The sequence below is a fragment of the Oncorhynchus clarkii genome, chromosome 10 (assembly GCF_045791955.1).
Source record: "Oncorhynchus clarkii lewisi isolate Uvic-CL-2024 chromosome 10, UVic_Ocla_1.0, whole genome shotgun sequence".
In the NCBI taxonomy this organism is placed as follows: Eukaryota; Metazoa; Chordata; class Actinopteri; order Salmoniformes; family Salmonidae; genus Oncorhynchus; species Oncorhynchus clarkii.
The window spans coordinates 59,969,520-59,987,260 of NC_092156.1; the positions used below are offsets into that span (position 1 = coordinate 59,969,520).

A 17,741-nucleotide genomic window follows, 5' to 3' on the forward strand; every position below is an offset into this window, starting at 1 on the left:
ATTTAGGGCCAGATAGCACTGCATTTTGCTTTGTGTTTGTGCTTGTGTTTCCCAATAAGCAATATAGTTTTGTTTTGACTGTGTTGTAATTTGGTTTATCCTGATTGATTGGATGTTCTGGTCCTGAGTCTTCAGTGCGTTCAGTGCGCCCCAGGACCAGCTGGATGAGGGGACTCTTTTCTTTGCTCAGCTCTTGGCATTGCAGGGCTTGGTAGTGATATGAGAGGGGGTCACTGTATTTTAGATGTTTCCAAAACTTAATTTCTCTGTTTTTAGTTTTTATTATTAGTGGATATTGGCCTAATTCTGCCCTGCATGCATTGTTTGTAGTTTTCCTCTGGACATGTAGGAGAATCTTACAGAATTCTGCATGCTGGGTTTCAATGGGGTGTTTGTCCCATTTGATGAAATCTTGTTTTGCAAGTGGACCCCACACCTCGCTGCCATAGAGTGCAATTGGTTCAATGACATATTCAATTAGTTTTAGCCACATTTTAATAGGTATTTAAATTTGAATGCGCTTATTAATGGCGTAGAATGCCCTGCGTACTTTCTCTCTCAGTTCATTCACTGCCTCATTAAGGTGTCCAGTTGAGCTTATTTTTAAACCTAAGTAATTGTAGTGTGTGCAGTACTCTATATATTTTGTACCAATTGAGAACTTTGGTCTAATTTCCTGAGATCTGGATCTTCTCTGGAAAAATCATTATTTTAGTATATTTGGGGTTTACTGCCAGGGCCCAGGTCTGGCAGTACTGCGCTAGCAGGTCCAGGTTCTGCTGTAGGCCATGTGCTATGGGTGACAGCAGGCATAGGTCATCTGCAAGGAGTAGGCATTTGACTTCTGAATTGTGGAGACTAACACCAGGGGCTGAGGATTTTTCTAGAATAGTGGCCAATTCGTTGATGTAAATATTGAAGAGTGCAGGGCTCAGATTACAACCCTGACGAAGGCCCCGTCCCTGGTTAAAGAATAATGTTATTTTCTTGATAACATAATTTTAATGCTGCACATATTGCCAGTATACATTTGATTTAATTATGTCATATGTTTTACCCCCTACACCACTTTCAATAACTTTGTAGAACAGTCCTGTATGCCAAATAGAATCAAATGCTTTTTGGAAGTCGACAAAGCAAGCGTATATTTTGGTATTATTTTGGTGGACATGTTTATCTATCAGGGTGCGTAGGGTGTAAATATGATCAGTTGTGCGATGTTTTGGTATAAATCCAATTAGGCTTTTACTCAAGACATTGTGCTTATTAAGGAAGTTTAGAACTACAGAAAACCTTCCCCAGCTTACTGTTCACACAAATTCCTCTGTAATTGTTAGGGTCAAATTTGTCTCCGTTTTTAAAAATTGGGGTTATGGGTCCTTGATTCCAGATGTCAGGAAAATAACCTACACTCAGGATCAAATTAAACAGTTTTAATATAGCCAATTGAGATTTTGCACTAGTGAGTTTGAGCATCTCATTTAGGACGCCATCAGGTCCACATTGCTTTTTTAAATTTGAGAGCCTGAAGTTTCTTAGCGCTCCTGGTCAGTAATTGGGGAGTCCAATGGATTTTGATTGTCCTTTATAGCTTTTTGTAATCCATTCAACTTCTCATGAATTTGGCGTTGTTCTGCGTTTGTGTCAATTTGAACGGTGTTGTAGAGTGTTTTAAAATGAGTTGTCCATATGTCACCATTTTGTATCGCTAATTCCTCTTGTTTAGATTTTTTAAACGTTTTTTTCCAATTTTGCCAGAAGTTGTGTGTGTTTATGGACTCCTCAATTAGTGTCAGCTGCTTGCTGTTGAACTGTGCTTTTTTGGTTCTGGGTGTACGTTTTATAGTGTTTTAAAGTCTCACAGTAATGAAGGCGTAATTCACCATTATTTGGGTCTCTGTGCTTTTGGTTGGATAGTTTTTTCCTTATAATTTTACAATCTGCATCAAACCACTTGTCATCTGTGATCTTTTTTTGTTTTGTTTTTTATCCATTTCAATTGTGCTTCTTTTGCCGTTTGCCTGAATATATAGTTGATGTTTTGTACTGCCAGATTGATGCCTTCTTTACTGTGAGTGAATGTGGTATCCAGAAAGTTATCTAAGAGTGTTTGGATGTTTTGGTTCCAGGTTGCTTTCTGGTATTATTCTGTGCTGTTTTGGGCCCATCTGTATGAATTTCTGATGTTGTACAGCTTATTGGGCTGTGAATGTCTGGTTGTTTCCATGTCTGTTTTTTTGAGGAACAATGTAATTTGGCTGTGATCAGACAGAGGTGCTAGCGGCTTGACAGTGAATGAGCTGAGAGAGAAAGGGTCAATGTCTGTGATCATAGTCTACTGTACTGTGGCCAAGAGGTGAGCAGTAGGTGAATCTCCCCAAAGAGTCCCCCCCCCGTAACCTACCATTGACAAAGTACAGACCCAGGCTTCTACAGAGCTGCAACAGATCCCTTCCGTTGTTGTTGACGGTGCTGTCACTGTTGTTTCTATGGGGGAGATGAAGACAGTTAGACACTATGGCCTGTAATAAAGCTGTCCCCTCGTGTGCTCGTTAGATCATGTAGTGTTCCTGTGCGCGCATTTGTGTCCCCACAGATGAGCACATTTCTATCTCTGTCTACTCAACATATTCCTCAGCGCTCTCTCACTCACTCACTCACTCTCACACACATATTGAGTGTGTGACAGTAGTAGTGCAGAGTAGGATAGACAGGACAGATCAACGTCAGGGTGTGTGTGTGGAGGTCGTCTCCTGTCAGTTCATAGCTCTACTCCAGACAACAACAACAACCACCACCACCACCACCACCACCATGCTGGAACCGAGGGAAATAGGCCAGCATCTGTCACCCTTAATAAAGAGCTGTCCTTCTCTCTCTCTGTCCCTGTCCTTCTATATCTATCTCATCCTCTCGCTCTTTTTTCCCCCTATCCGTCTCCCTCTGAATTTGCTCAACTCAGTTTAATCCGAAAGTGCTTTATTCACTAGACAAATGCAGTCTTTGCTAAACCTAGCATGAACTCTCTCTCTCTCTTTCAGGGTGTTGTCCCGTTGTCCATGCGACATGTGGGTCACCCCATTCCCATGGCAATGAGACAAGCTGTCCTGTAGTGCCACTGCCCCCCCTGTCAAAAACACTGCTTTTAAGGGCCCACTCCTTCATTAAAACATTTCCAGAAAAGCACACCAAAAGGGCAGCCCTGCCACTTGGTTTGCTACGAAGCTGAAAGATGGGGGCAGGACAAATGTAACCCCTCTGAAATTCATAGATGGGAGCTTACTGTCAACAATGCTACCGTGATATTCCTTCCTTTAATTGAGGTGTTCAGAGGCAGCGGGGGCATTGCTGTGGTTCTTGTTATGAATAACGACAGTTGATCGAACTTCTTTAAACCCTCTCTTCTTCTTCCTCCCTCTCTCTTTCAGGTGTCCATGGCTGTCGGAGCAGTTCTCGGTTGCCGTGCCGATCTACAACGGTGTCATCTTCCTGTTCGTCCTGGCCAACTTCTGCATGGCCACCTTCATGGACCCGGGCATCTTCCCCAGAGGTGTGTGTGTGTGTGTTGCACAGGTGTATAACAACACCAGCCTCTTCCATCTCATGCTCTCTGCAAACTCTCTGTATGACTGTCTCCTGCCAATGCAGTGTAATATAGTATAATGGTGTGTGTTCATGCTGGTCTAGTAAGGGTGTGTGTGTGTTCATGCTGGTCTAGTAAGGGTGTGTGTGTGTTCATGCTGGTCTAGTAAGGGGGTGTGTGTGTGTTCATGCTGGTCTAGTAAGGGTGTGTGTGTGTGTTCATGCTGGTCTAGTTAGGGTGTGTGTGTGTGTTCATGCTGGTCTAGTTAGGGTGTGTGTGTGTGTTCATGCTGGTCTAGTAAGGGTGTGTGTGTGTGTGTGTTCATGCTGGTCTAGTAAGGGTGTGTGTGTGTTCATGCTGGTCTAGTAAGGGTGTGTGTGTGTGTTCATGCTGGTCTAGTAAGGGTGTGTGTGTGTTCATGCTGGTCTAGTAAGGGTGTGTGTGTGTGTTCATGCTGGTCTAGTAAGGGTGTGTGTGTGTGTTCATGCTGGTCTAGTAAGGGTGTGTGTGTGTGTTCATGCTGGTCTAGTAAGGGTGTGTGTGTGTGTTCATGCTGGTCTAGTAAGGGTGTGTGTGTGTGTTCATGCTGGTCTAGTAAGGGTGTGTGTGTGGGTGTTTATGCTGATCTAGTAAGGGCATGTGTGGGTGTGTTTATGCTGATCTAGTAAGGGGATGTGTGTGTGGTTTATGCTGATCTAGTAAGGGGATGTGTGTGTGTTTATGCTGATCTAGTAAGGGTGTGTGTGTGTTTATGCTGATCTAGTAAGGGGATGTGTGTGTGTTCATGCTGATCTAGTAAGGGGTGTGTGTGTTTATGCTGATCTAGTAAGGGGGGGATGTTTATGCTGATCTAGTAAGGGGGGATGTTTATGCTGATCTAGTAAGGGGGGATGTTTATACTGATCTAGTAAGGGGGGATGTTTATACTGATCTAGTAAGGGGGGATGTTTATACTGATCTAGTAAGGGGGGGGGTGTTTATACTGATCTAGTAAGGGGGGATGTTTATACTGATCTAGTAAGGGGGGATGTTTATGCTGATCTAGTAAGGGGGGGATGTTTATGCTGATCTAGTAAGGGGGGGATGTTTATGCTGATCTAGTAAGGGGGGGATGTTTATGCTGATCTAGTAAGGGGGATGTTTATGCTGATCTAGTAAGGGGGATGTTTATGCTGATCTAGTAAGGGGGATGTTCATGCTAGTGTACTAACAGTGTGTGTGTGTGGGTTGCTCCAGCGGATGAGGATGAGGACAAGGAGGATGATTTCCGCGCTCCGCTTTACAAGACGGTGGAGATCCGAGGCATCCAGGTCAGGATGAAATGGTGTTCCACCTGCCGCTTCTACAGACCGCCCCGCTGCTCACACTGCTCTGTGTGTGACAACTGTGTGGAGGTACACACACACACATTAACCTACAGGGTAGTTCTCCAGGAGCAGGGTTGGAGTTAACCTACAGGATGGTAGTTCTCCAGGAACAGGGTTGGAGTTAACCTACAGGATGGTAGTTCTCCAGGAACAGGGTTGGAGTTAACCTACAGGATGGTAGTTCTCCAGGAACAGGGTTGGAGTTAACCTACAGGAGGGTAGTTCTCCAGGAACAGGGTTGGAGTTAACCTACAGGATGGTAGTTCTCCAGGAACAGGGTTGGAGTTAACCTACAGGATGGTAGTTCTCCAGGAAATGGGTTGGAGTTAACCTACAGGAGGGTAGTTCTCCAGGAACAGGGTTGGAGTTAACCTACAGGAGGGTAGTTCTCCAGGAACAGGGTTGGAGTTAAACCTACAGGAGGGTAGTTCTCCAGGAACAGGGTTGGAGTTAACCTACAGGACGGTAGTTCTCCAGGAACAGAGTTGGAGTTAACCTACAGGAAGGTAGTTTTCCAGGAACAGGGTTGGAGTTAACCTACAGGAGGGTAGTTCTCCAGGGACAGGGTTGGAGAGATGCCTTTGAACAAACCTCTGTTGGAATGAGCCCTCAGCTCAATTCTCCTGTCAGTGTCACACACAAACATACACCAGCACCAAATCTCCCACTGTCCCTTTAACTTTGTACAAACGGCTCTAACTCGCCCTTTACTCCTGTCCCCCCCCCCCCCCCCTCCAGGACTTTGACCACCACTGCCCGTGGGTGAACAACTGTATCGGCCGGAGGAACTACCGCTACTTCTTCCTGTTCCTGCTGTCCCTGACGGTCCACATCATGGGAGTGTTTGGTTTTGGCCTGCTCTACATCCTCTACCACACACAGCAGCTGGACAGGGTCCACTCTGCCGTCACGTATCCTGTACTTAGGTGTTGGAATGTCCTGAAAGCCAGGAGTCTGGGTTCTTAGGGGGGGGGGGGGGGGGGGGGGGTTAGTGAGTGTGTGTGTGTTTTAGGAGGGGTAGGGTGTGTGTGTTTTGTTGCGAGAGGGTGTGGTTGGATGTGTAGGTTGGTTGGGATGTGTGTGTTGTTGCGAGAGGGTGTGGTTGGATGTGTAGGTTGGTTGGGGTGTGTGTGTTTTGGGGCGAGAGGGTGTGGTTGGATGTGTAGGTTGGTTGGGATGTGTGTGTTGTTGCGAGAGGGTGTGGTTGGATGTGTAGGTTGGTTGGGGTGTGTGTGTTTTGTTGCGAGAGGGTGTGGTTGGATGTGTAGGTTGGTTGGGGTGTGTGTGTTTTGTTGCAAGAGGGTGTGGTTGGATGTGTAGGTTGGTTGGTGTGTGTGTGTTTTGTTGCGAGAGGGTGTGGTTGGATGTGTAGGTTGGTTGGGGTGTGTGTGTTGTTGCGAGAGGGTGTGGTTGGATGTGTAGGTCGGTTGGGGTGTGTGTGTGTTTTGTTGCGAGAGGGTGTGGTTGGATGTGTAGGTTGGTTGGGGTGTGTGTGTTTTGGGGCCAGAGGGTGTGGGTGTGGTTGGATGTGTAGGTTGGTTGGGGTGTGTGTGTTTTGGGGCGAGAGGGTGTGGTTGGATGTGTAGGTTGGTTGGTGTGTGGTTGGATGTGTAGGTTGGTTGGTGTGTGGTTGGATGTGTAGGTCGGTTGGGGTGTGTGTGTTTTGGGGCGAGAGGGTGTGGTTGGATGTGTAGGTTGGTTGGGATGTGTGTGTTGTTGCGAGAGGGTGTGGTTGGATGTGTAGGTTGGTTGGGGTGTGTGTGTTTTGGGGCGAGAGGGTGTGGTTGGATGTGTAGGTTGGTTGGGATGTGTGTGTTGTTGCGAGAGGGTGTGGTTGGATGTGTAGGTTGGTTGGGGTGTGTGTGTTTTGGGGCCAGAGGGTGTGGGTGTGGTTGGATGTGTAGGTTGGTTGGGGTGTGTGTTTTGGGGCGAGAGGGTGTGGTTGGATGTGTAGGTTGGTTGGTGTGTGGTTGGATGTGTAGGTTGGTTGGTGTGTGGTTGGATGTGTAGGTTGGTTGGGGTGTGTGTGTTTTGTTGCAAGAGGGTGTGGTTGGATGTGTAGGTTGGTTGGTGTGTGTGTGTTTTGTTGCGAGAGGGTGTGGTTGGATGTGTAGGTTGGTTGGGGTGTGTGTGTTTTGTTGCGAGAGGGTGTGGTTGGATGTGTAGGTTGGTTGGGGTGTGTGTGTTTTGGGGCGAGAGGGTGTGGTTGGATGTGTAGGTTGGTTGGGGTGTGTGTGTTGTTGCGAGAGGGTGTGGTTGGATGTGTAGGTCGGTTGGGGTGTGTGTGTGTTTTGTTGCGAGAGGGTGTGGTTGGATGTGTAGGTTGGTTGGGGTGTGTGTGTTTTGGGGCCAGAGGGTGTGGGTGTGGTTGGATGTGTAGGTTGGTTGGGGTGTGTGTGTTTTGGGGCGAGAGGGTGTGGTTGGATGTGTAGGTTGGTTGGGGTGTGTGTGTTTTGTTGCGAGAGGGTGTGGTTGGATCTGTAGGTTGGTTGGGGTGTGTGTGTGTTGTGAGAGGGTGTGGTTGGATGTGTAGGTTGGTTGGGGTGTGTGTGTTGTTGTGAGAGGGTGTGGTTGGATGTGTAGGTTGGTTGGGGTGTGTGTGTTTTGTTGCGAGAGGGTGTGGTTGGATGTGTAGGTTGGTTGGGGTGTGTGTGTTTTGGGGCGGTAGATGACTGTGTTTCCATCTGTCGGACGGCGTGCTTCTATAGGTGTTTTAATTTTCAACACATTTGGGAAGTGTTAGCCTGGTGCACTATGTAAGGAATAGCATGCCATTTGGCACGCAGCCCCTAAGAGTGTGTTAGTTGGTTTCTCTGTTCTCTCCTCAACCGCTGGTCTCTCAGTATGGCAGTGATGTGTGTGGCTGGTCTCTTCTTCATCCCGGTGGCTGGTCTCACTGGCTTCCACATGGTACTGGTGGCCCGGGGTCGGACCACCAACGAACAGGTACCACACACACACACCAGGAATGAACCACCAACTAACAGGTACAAAACACACACACTCCAGGAATGAACTACCAACTAACAGGTACAACACACACACACACACACACACACACACACACACACACACACCAGGAATGAACCACCAACTAACAGGTACAACACACACACACACCAGGAAAGAACCACCAACTAACAGGTACAACACACACACACACACCAGGAATGAACCACCAACTAATAGGTGTAGTTGTAGTTTTCAAAGTGCTTTTACCTCTGTCAGAAATGTCCTAATGGCCAAGATGCTGGAACAAAAGCTGGCAGCCAGTGCTTAATTTGAGCCGGGTTCCTGCCGGGAAACGGGATCCAACACCTCTCTGTTTTGGACTGTTTCGGTCCGGGAACCTAATTTGGCCGGATCCGGTATCTCTTTGTGGCTCAAAAAAATAAAAGTTGCTTTTTTTTTCAATGTAAAAATGTGAATAAAAGCGGCCAAAGTGTCATTTGGAGTTGCCTCTTGGTGAATTGTCCTCCTGTAACCCGCGTTTGAGACCCAACGCGTGGCTGTATGAGTAGCACGCTTGTAACTCTCACAAGAACTAGAATGACATTCCTCTTTCCAAGATCTCTCTCTGCTCTGCTAGACGTGAGCCTGCGACTCTCGTCTCTCCAGAGTTGCACTTCATCATTCATTTATAGAACCATAGCAAAGGGTTCCGGAGGAGCTGCAACACCCTTCATAGATTGAAATACATTAGCCAAAGTTATAGTGTTACTGCTGTCTGTCAGAAATCAATGAAATCATTCAGAATAGACTACTACACCATGTTTAGGCCTAGAATTTAGCCACTGAGGGTCAGTAGCTTCTTTGAAACAATTACCTAGCTGTGGATTGAGTGTATCCCAATAACAAGACACAGCCTACAGTCGGGAACGCGCGGCAAATCGGTCGGTGAGCAGCATGCCAGACAAAACGGGTTGGAAAGCAAATGGTTCCTGCTGAAAAGACAATACTCTTGATCTCGCTTCTCTAGGCGAATAAAATGTTTGATCGGCTTCCAAATATTGTTTTACAAAACAAAACGAGTGAGATATATAGGCTTTTGGCACCAACGCATCGGCCGTCGCCGGCGAGCGAGCTGCGCGTCATCGGGTGACCACTGGAAAGCATTTTTAATATTTTTAGCATTTTTAGGTAATTTCCTCCTACAATATGCGTCTCCACACATAGACCTCTAGGCTATTGATGGATTCAAGACCAGGTTGTTTTTTATTGATCTTTAAGAGTCTCAGTTTGTGAGTGTCAAAGTAAGCCTGTCATTTCATTTGAGCGGGGTTAAAACAAATTCTGCCGGTCTCCAGTCATGTCAGATGACAGTAGAATTGCATGAAATGCGTTTTTACAAAAGGCCACATTTTCCCCCGGACCCTAGGCTACTAAATAAATGTACCCCAAAGTGGTGCACCTTCTGTAAGTGCCTCTACTCTACTGCTCTGTGCCACGGCGCAAATCAAATCACATTTTATTGGTCACATACACGTGTCTAGCAGATGTTATCGCGAGCGTAGTGAAATTCTTGTGTTTCTAGCTCCAACGGCGCAGTAATATCTAACAAGTAATGTTGTAACAATTCCACAACAATGCGACGATATGCATGCAATGCTTTTAAAAAAAAGTAGATTAATTTTGTTATCATGCTGATCTCCCCAGGTCGTCACCCCCCCCCCTCTCGCGCTCACTTTTTGTTTTGGCACCTCCCGATTTACAAATTTAAGCACGGCTGGCAGACTCCTGGACTAGAATTTGCCCTGCAATTGCAAATATTAGCTGTCATCACGTAAATAATGAGAGATGCTTACCACAAAAAAAATACTGCACACCCCTTGAGAACAGAGACTGAGCTCAACGTTAAATCAAATCAAAGTTTATTTGTCATGTACACAGGATACAGCGGGCGTAAACAGTGCAATGACATGCTTACAGAAAATGAGTTGTCTCCTTATTCCTGCCCATTCTTCTCCCTGGAGAGCCATGTAGACCCCTTGCTAGCATCAGATCCAACACTCCGCCCAACCCGTCCCAAACAATCACACCCTCTTATCTGACGTTGTTGTTGTTGTTGTTGTCTGAGATCTAAACCGTTGGCTTGTGTTGACGTCGTTCTTAAAGGCCCAAAACATTTAATCTCAACAACAGCCCCATGATCATCCTCGAAAATGTGACCCCTTCGTCCCGGTATGAAAACATACAGGTCATAATCTCATCACGGAGAGAGAATAATCCTCTGTCGTCCTCTCCCTCATCCCTCCCTCCATTTATCTCCCTCTTTTATATGACTCTCCATGTCGGATGTTTTCACTTTAAATATGTTATGTTGATGAATGGAGGATGTCTTGAGGGGAATGAATAACCTTCTCTATCGTTCTCTCTCGCTCTTTCTTTCTCCATTTGTGCTCTTTCTCTCTCTCTCTCTCTCTCTCTCTCTCTCTCCCCCCCCCCCCAGGTGACGGGGAAGTTTAGGGGAGGAGTGAACCCTTTCACTAATGGCTGTTGGAAGAACGTTTCTCACGTGCTCTGCAGCTCCCAAGCGCCCAGGTCTCTCTCTCTTTCTCTCTCTCTCATCATTGTCTATGGTTTTACAGTATGTTATTAGTGTTGCATTACTATCAGTTCAAACAGTGTTTTGAGCTGCTGTCATCCCTACATGCTATTAGGGGTTTGATTGATGACCGAGACTAGGTCCGCTTAGAGCTGGATAGAGGACTCTAGATGGATACAACCCGTTTTTAGCCTGGACATTTCCATTGAGGGCTTCTGCCTTTTTTTAAAGTAGTCAACTGGGTGGGATTTGCTATGGGTTGGGAGCAATCAGCCAAGGACCAGAGCGTTGTTTTCTTCAAATTGGGTTGCCTTTGGTTGAAAATGGGGTTAAAGATAGAACACTGCAATCTAGTGGCCACAATAACAGATTTTTTTTTCAAATCACTAATTAAGAAAAGTGACTACTTTTAAATGGAGATGCTGTCACAGGTGCCATAATGGCACAGATCCAAAGATGAGTCCTCGAACTCAATGGGTCCTCTTCATCCTCCTCATCTTCTTCTTGCTCTCCCTCATCCGTTCCTTCGCTTACTACTCTTTCTCCCTCCTGTCCCTCCCCCTCTCCATCAGCTACCCTCTTCTCCTCTTCCTCCTTGTGCTTTTAAATAACACGATTTGATTTGGTCTTCATCAGGTACCTGGGGAGGAAGAGGAAGCCTCACAGTGTGGTTGTCCAGCCTCCGTTCCTCCGGCCACAGCTCACTGACACCCAGCTGGCAGCCAAGGTCCTCGACAACGGTATCCACGGAGACCTCCACCGGGTATGACGCGACAAAGACCCATGTAGACGCATTTACACGCGTACACACACACACACACACACACGATCTGTTTGTTCATGGCTCCTTCTTGCTCTCAGCATTGTGTATAGTTAATGCTCTCCAGTTTCCACTCTGCCACTACACTGGGTTGTATAGACTTTGACATTTATTCTATTTAATGTCATTAATTTTCTCTGTTTGCTTCTCTCCCTCTTTCTCTCCCTCTCAGTCTAAGAGTAGTCTGGAGATGATGGAGAGTCAGTCGTGCGATGCGGAGCCCCCTCCTCCTCCCAAACCAGAGCTCCGGTACCCCGCCCTGTCCAGAGGCCACCAGGGACAACACACAGAGGGTACGTTCACCAGAGTTGTACTCATTACTACACACCGTAGGAAAACGTTTTGCAATGGAAAAAGGTAAGCGAGCGGTTTTCTGTTGGACATGGTCAGGTTGTCCCTCCCTGTTTGTTTCCTTCCGTTTGGTGCCTAATGAACATGACCCAGGTTGTGGCTGTGAATAAGTGTGTTATCAGTCAACTTAGCTGATAAAAGAAAATCAAGTTTTACCTATGATAACAATTATGTACCTGAGTTAATTTATTTGTCCCTCTCCCTCTCTCCCCACAGAGAGTAGTCTTCTGAACAAAGCCCCGCCCACACCCACCATGTATAAATACAGGCCGACCTATAGCAGTCCAGGAAAGAACCACACTGCCCTTACCCATGCCTACGCCAACCAGGTAACAAACACACACTGTCTTTGATGCCAACCAACCAGCTCGCGCATAAAGTGACCGTGGAAGACTGTGTGTCTCTGTGTGAAAGACTGTGTAAATGCTGTGCGAGGTAGGATGCATATCACACTACTTCGGGTGGCACACACATTGTTCTCTCTGACTCAGATTTATATTTTACATCTCCGTTGGCTGCTTGCCTGTCTGTCCTTAATCGTTTGATTTGTTATGATTTGTTAATGCATCTCTGTTTTTACTCGTGGCTTCTTTTCCTGCCTTTTGATTGGTTGTTCAGTGGCTTTCAGTTGAACAGTATCAGTAAGTGAATGTTGGACTATTTTTCTTTATTTTCTTTAGTTTGAGTGTCTGTGCTTTTTTCTTGTTACCCAACCTTGTGTGTCGTCTTTTAGCCGAACGCTTTCCCCACAGTGTTGTGTAAAAGATTCTCCCCTAGCAATTTCTTGTTGTAGAAAGGTTTTGTGGAAGTTAATTAGCATATTATTACATTTGTATTTGACCTATTTTACATGTACGGTATGCTTCCTATATGTCACACAATCTGATCATAATTCACTTAAATCAATTCTGGAATCACACAGTGGACCGTCAATGGCCCAGCTGCTGTTTGACGTTTTCTCCACAAGAGGGCATCAAGGTGCACAGTCGAACAGGCAGGGTCGCACGAGCCTCCTTTGGGCTCAATACAACCAAAACTGTGCTTGTGTCAAAAAATGGCACCCTATCCCCTATAACGGGAAAGAGCAACTGGCAGCCGCAGGCCTTTTTGAAGGGAACAATAAAATAAATATTTGTATTTGTTTTTTTGGGGAACTCTGTCTGGGTCTCAACCTACTGTTGAGAGTTAGAATAGTAAACTCAGCAAAAAAAGAAACGTCCTCTCACTGTAAACTGTGTTTATTTTCAGCAAACTTAATGTGTAGATATTTGTATGAACATAACAAGATTCAACACCTGAGACATAAACTGAACAAGTTCCACAGACATGTGATTAACAGAAATGGAATAATGTGTCCCTGAACCAAGGGGGGGTCAAAATCAAAAGTAACAGTCAGTATCTGGTGTGGCCACCAGCTGCATTAAGTACTAGAGTGCGTCTTCTCCTCATGGACTGCACCAGATTTGCCAGTTCTTGCTGTGAGATGTTACCCCACTCTTCCACCAAGGCACCTGCAAGTTCCCAGAAATTTCTGGCGGAATGGCCCTAGCCCTCACCCTCCGATCCAACAGGTCCCAGATGTGCTCAATGGGATTGAGATCCGGGCTCTTCGCTGGCCATGGCAGAACACTGACCTTCCTGTCTTGCAGGAAATCACGCACAGAACGAGCAGTATGGCTGGTGGCATTGTCATGCTGGAGGGTCATGTCAGGATGAGCCTGCAGGAAGGGTACCACATGAGGGAGGAGGATGTCTTCCCTGTAACGCCCAGTGTTGAGATTGCCTGCAATGACAACAAGCTCAGTCCGATGATGCTGTGACACACCGCCCCAGACCATGACGGACCCTCCAAATCAATCCCGCTCCAGAGTACGGGCCTCGGTGTAAAGCTCATTCCTTTGACGATGAACGCAAATCCGACCATCACCCCTGGTGAGACAAAACCGCGACTCGTCAGTGAAGAGCACTTTTTGCCAGTCCTGTCTGGTCCAGCGACGGTGGGTTTGCGCCCATAGGTGACGTTGTTGCCGGTGATGTCTGGTGAGGACCTGCCTTACAACAGGCCTACAAGCCCTCAGTCCAGCCTCTCTCAGCCTATTGCGGACAGTCTGAGCACTGATGGAGGGATTGTGTGTTCCTTGTGTAACTCGGGCAGTTGTTGTTGCCATCCTGTACAACACCTGCAATCCTGTACAGGTGTTGTTACAGTGGTCTGCCACTGCGAGGACGATCAGCTGTCCGTCCTGTCTCCCTGTAGTGCTGTCTTAGGCGTCTCACAGTACGGACATTGCAATTTATTGCCCTGGCCACATCTGCAGTCCTCATGCCTCCTTGCAGCATGCATAAGGCACGTTCACGCAGATGAGCAGGGACCCTGGGCATCTTTCTTTTGGTGTTTTTCAGAGTCAGTAGAAAGGCCTCTTTAGTGTTCTAAGTTTTTATAACTGTGACCTTAATTGTCTACCGTCTGTAATCTGTTAGTGTCTTAACTGTCGTTCACAGGTGCATGTTCATTAATTGTTTGTGGTTCATTGAACAAGCATGGGAAATGGTGTTTAAATCCTTTACAATGAAGATCTGTGAAGTTATTTGGATTTTTACGATAGGGTCCTGAAAAAGGGAGGTTTCTTTTTTGTTGTTGCTGAGTTTAGAATGCACAAGGTGCAGTTTCTAAATGTGGTTGTGCATCATCAGTTTCTCTTGTTAAGTCGGGTCACAGAGTCAGTCAATTAGCCCAACAAAAATGTTTTAGATTGCTACGTAAGTCATGCGGCCAGGTATCTAAACTTGTTATCATAGTCGAATTACCGACCGGTGGGCCCCATTTGCTTTTTGTTACTCAGATATCATATTTAAAATAGCAAAAACCTCTCTCTGCCCCATGGCAAAATAAGTAGAATTCAGTGGAGGCTGCTGAGGGGAGGACGGCTCCTAATAATGTCTGGAACGGAGCAAACGGGATGGCATAAACCACATGGAAACCATGTATTTAATACCGTTCCACTGATTCTGCACCAGTCATTACCATGAGCCCGTCCTCCCCAATTAAGGTACCACCAGCCTCCTTTAAAACTCAAGTGGGGGGGATACTAAAATGTTTTGCTCGCAACGTGGGGGGATACGCAGACCCGCGAGCCTTAGGGATGAGTTTACATTTTCTTGTGGCCCCCTCCCCCATCAAAGTTGCCCATCCCTGCCTTTATATAGTGCACTACTTTTGATCAGGTCCCAAAATGGCTCTGGTCAAAAGCAGTGCACCATATAGGGAATAGGGTGCCATTTGGGACACGGCCCATGTGTTAGAAGAGCTCTGTCAGGAGCAGGGAGAGAAGATGGTTGTTTTGCTCTATAAACTCTTTTAACTGTGTTATCTGTTAGCCCAAACAACATCCATTTCATTAACTCTCATGCTGAGCATCCCAAATGGCACTCTATTCCCTATATAGAGCCCTGTGGATCCAAAAGTAGTGCACTAAATGCGTACTAGGGTGCCATTTTTAGACACAAGCTTATTGTTTCACTGGGCACACATGTTGCCTCCCCCCCTATCCCACAGCCATCCGGCTATATATACTGTGTGTGTCTCTTCTGTCCTATGTGTTGTAAAGATAACATACTGCTACAGAAGCCATGTGGGCATTGTAAAAGTTGTAGGCCTGTATATTCTTCCCCCTGCAGCAGACCCCTTGTGTATAGTGAAGCCCATGCATCTGGCCTGAAAGAGTTGTTCCCTTCCCCTATGTCTCACCTTGTTCTTCCCACTGTGGTTTTATTGGTGCTGGTCTAGTGCTTTGTCTGTACATTTGGACATCCAATTCTCATTCCAGGTTAGAGTTAACATGGCTCTTTTCTTTTTCTCTCGCTCTCTCTCTCTCTACCCCACCCTCTCTCTCTCTCTCTCTACCCCACCCTCTCTCTCTACCCCACCCTCTCTCTCTCTCTCTCTACCCCACCCTCTCTCTCTCTCTCTCTCTCTCTACCCCACCCTCTCTCTCTCTCTCTCTACCCCACCCTCTCTCTCTACCCCACCCTTTCTCTCTCTCTACCCCACCCTCTCTCTCTCTCTCTCTCTCTACCCCACCCTCTCTCTCTACCCCACCCTTTCTCTCTCTCTACCCCACCCTCTCTCTCTCTCTCTACCCCACCCTTTCTCTCTCTCTACCCCACCCTCTCTCTCTCTCTACCCCACCCTCTCTCTCTCTACCCCACCCTCTCTCTCTCTCTCTCTCTCTCTCTACCCCACCCTCTCTCTCTCTCTCTCTCTACCCCACCCTCTCTCTCTCTCTCTCTCTACCCCACCCTCTCTCTCTCTCTCTCTCTCTCTCTCTACCCCACCCTCTCTCTCTCTCTCTCTCTACGCCACCCACCCTCTCTCTCTCTCTCTCTACCCCACCCTCTCTCTCTACCCCACCCTTTCTCTCTCTCTACCCCACCCTCTCTCTCTCTCTCTCTACCCCACCCTTTCTCTCTCTCTACCCCACCCTCTCTCTCTCTCTACCCCACCCTCTCTCTCTCTACCCCACCCTCTCTCTCTCTCTCTCTACCCCACCCTCTCTCTCTCTCTCTCTCTACCCCACCCTCTCTCTCTCTCTCTACCCCACCCTCTCTCTCTCTCTACCACACCCTCTCTCTCTCTCTACCCCTCTCTCTCGCTCTACGCCACCCTCTCTTTCTCTCTCTCTACGCCACCCTCTCTCTCTCTCTCTCTACGCCACCCTCTCTCTCTCTCTCTCTCTACGCCACCCTCTCTCTCTCTCTCTCTACACCACCCTCTCTCTCTCTCTCTACCTCACCCATCCTTTCTCTCTCTCTACCCCACCCACCCCTTCTCTCTCTCTCTCTACCCCACCCTCTCTCTCTCTCTCTACCCCACCCTCTCTCTCTCTCTCTACCCCACCCTCTCTCTCTCTCTCTACCCCACCCACCCTCTCTCTCTCTCTCTCTACCCCACCCACCCTCTCTCTCTCTCTCTCTACCCCACCCACTCTCTCTCTACCCCACCCACTCTCTCTCTCTCTACCCCACCCTCTCTCTACCCCACCCTCTCTCTCTCTCTCTCTACCCCACCCACCCACCCTCTCTCTACCCCACCCACCCTCTCTCTACCCCACCCACCCTCTCTCTACCCCACCCACCCTCTCTCTACCCCACCCACCCTCTTTCTCTCTACCCCACCCACCCTCTTTCTCTCTACCCCACCCTCTCTCTCTCTCTACCCCACCCTCTCTCTCTCTCTCTACCCCACCCTCTCTCTCTCTCTCTACCCCACCCTCTCTCTCTCTCTCTCTCTCCCCCACCCTCTCTCTCTCTCTCTCTCTCTACCCCACCCTCTCTCTCTCTCTCTCTCTCTACCCCACCCTCTCTCTCTCTCTCTCTCTACCCCACCCTCTCTCTCTCTCTCTCTACCCCACCCTCTCTCTCTCTCTCTCTCTCTCTCTCTACCCCACCCTCTCTCTCTCTCTCTCTCTCTCTCTCTACCCCACCCTCTCTCTACCCCACCCTCTCTCTCTCTCTCTCTCTACGCCACCCTCTCTCTCTCTCTCTCTACGCCACCCTCTCTCTCTCTCTACGCCACCCCCTCTCTCTCTCTCTCTACGCCACCCACCCTCTCTCTCTCTCTCTCTACGCCACCCACCCTCTCTCTCTCTCTCTCTACGCCACCCACCCTCTCTCTCTCTCTCTACGCCACCCACCCTCTCTCTCTCTCTACCCCACCCTCTCTCTCTCTCTCTACCCCACCCTCTCTCTCTCTCTCTACCCCACCCTCTCTCTCTCTCTCTCTACCCCACCCTCTCTCTCTCTCTCTCTACCCCACCCTCTCTCTCTCTCTCTCTACCCCACCCTCTCTCTCTCTCTCTCTCTACCCCACCCTCTCTCTCTCTCTCTACCCCACCCTCTCTCTCTCTCTCTCTCTCTCTCTCTACCCCACCCTCTCTCTCTCTCTCTCTACGCCACCCTCTCTCTCTCTCTCTCTCTCTCTACGCCACCCTCTCTCTCTCTCTCTCTCTACGCCACCCTCTCTCTCTCTCTCTCTCTCTACCCCACCCTCTCTCTCTCCCTCTCTCTACCCCACCC

The 17,741-nt window shown here is 47.8% G+C and overlaps 1 protein-coding gene across 3 annotated transcripts in view; it reads left to right on the forward strand.

Annotated features, from left to right (window-relative positions):
• The window catches only part of LOC139418864 (palmitoyltransferase ZDHHC5-A-like), a 49,567-nt gene that overhangs the window by 29,575 nt on the left and 2,251 nt on the right, over positions 1 to 17,741 (forward strand). For all 3 annotated transcript variants that reach the window (XR_011635363.1, XM_071168619.1, XM_071168618.1), the window contains exons 3-10: positions 3,429 to 3,550; positions 4,820 to 4,977; positions 5,689 to 5,861; positions 7,794 to 7,896; positions 10,400 to 10,491; positions 11,132 to 11,258; positions 11,488 to 11,608; positions 11,883 to 11,995. Coding sequence is in view for 2 of the 3 variants with exons in the window: in XM_071168619.1 (XP_071024720.1) it covers positions 3,429 to 3,550; positions 4,820 to 4,977; positions 5,689 to 5,861; positions 7,794 to 7,896; positions 10,400 to 10,491; positions 11,132 to 11,258; positions 11,488 to 11,608; positions 11,883 to 11,995 (1,009 nt within the window). In the remaining variant the exon portion in view is untranslated. The remainder of the gene's footprint in view (positions 1 to 3,428; positions 3,551 to 4,819; positions 4,978 to 5,688; positions 5,862 to 7,793; positions 7,897 to 10,399; positions 10,492 to 11,131; positions 11,259 to 11,487; positions 11,609 to 11,882; positions 11,996 to 17,741) is intronic.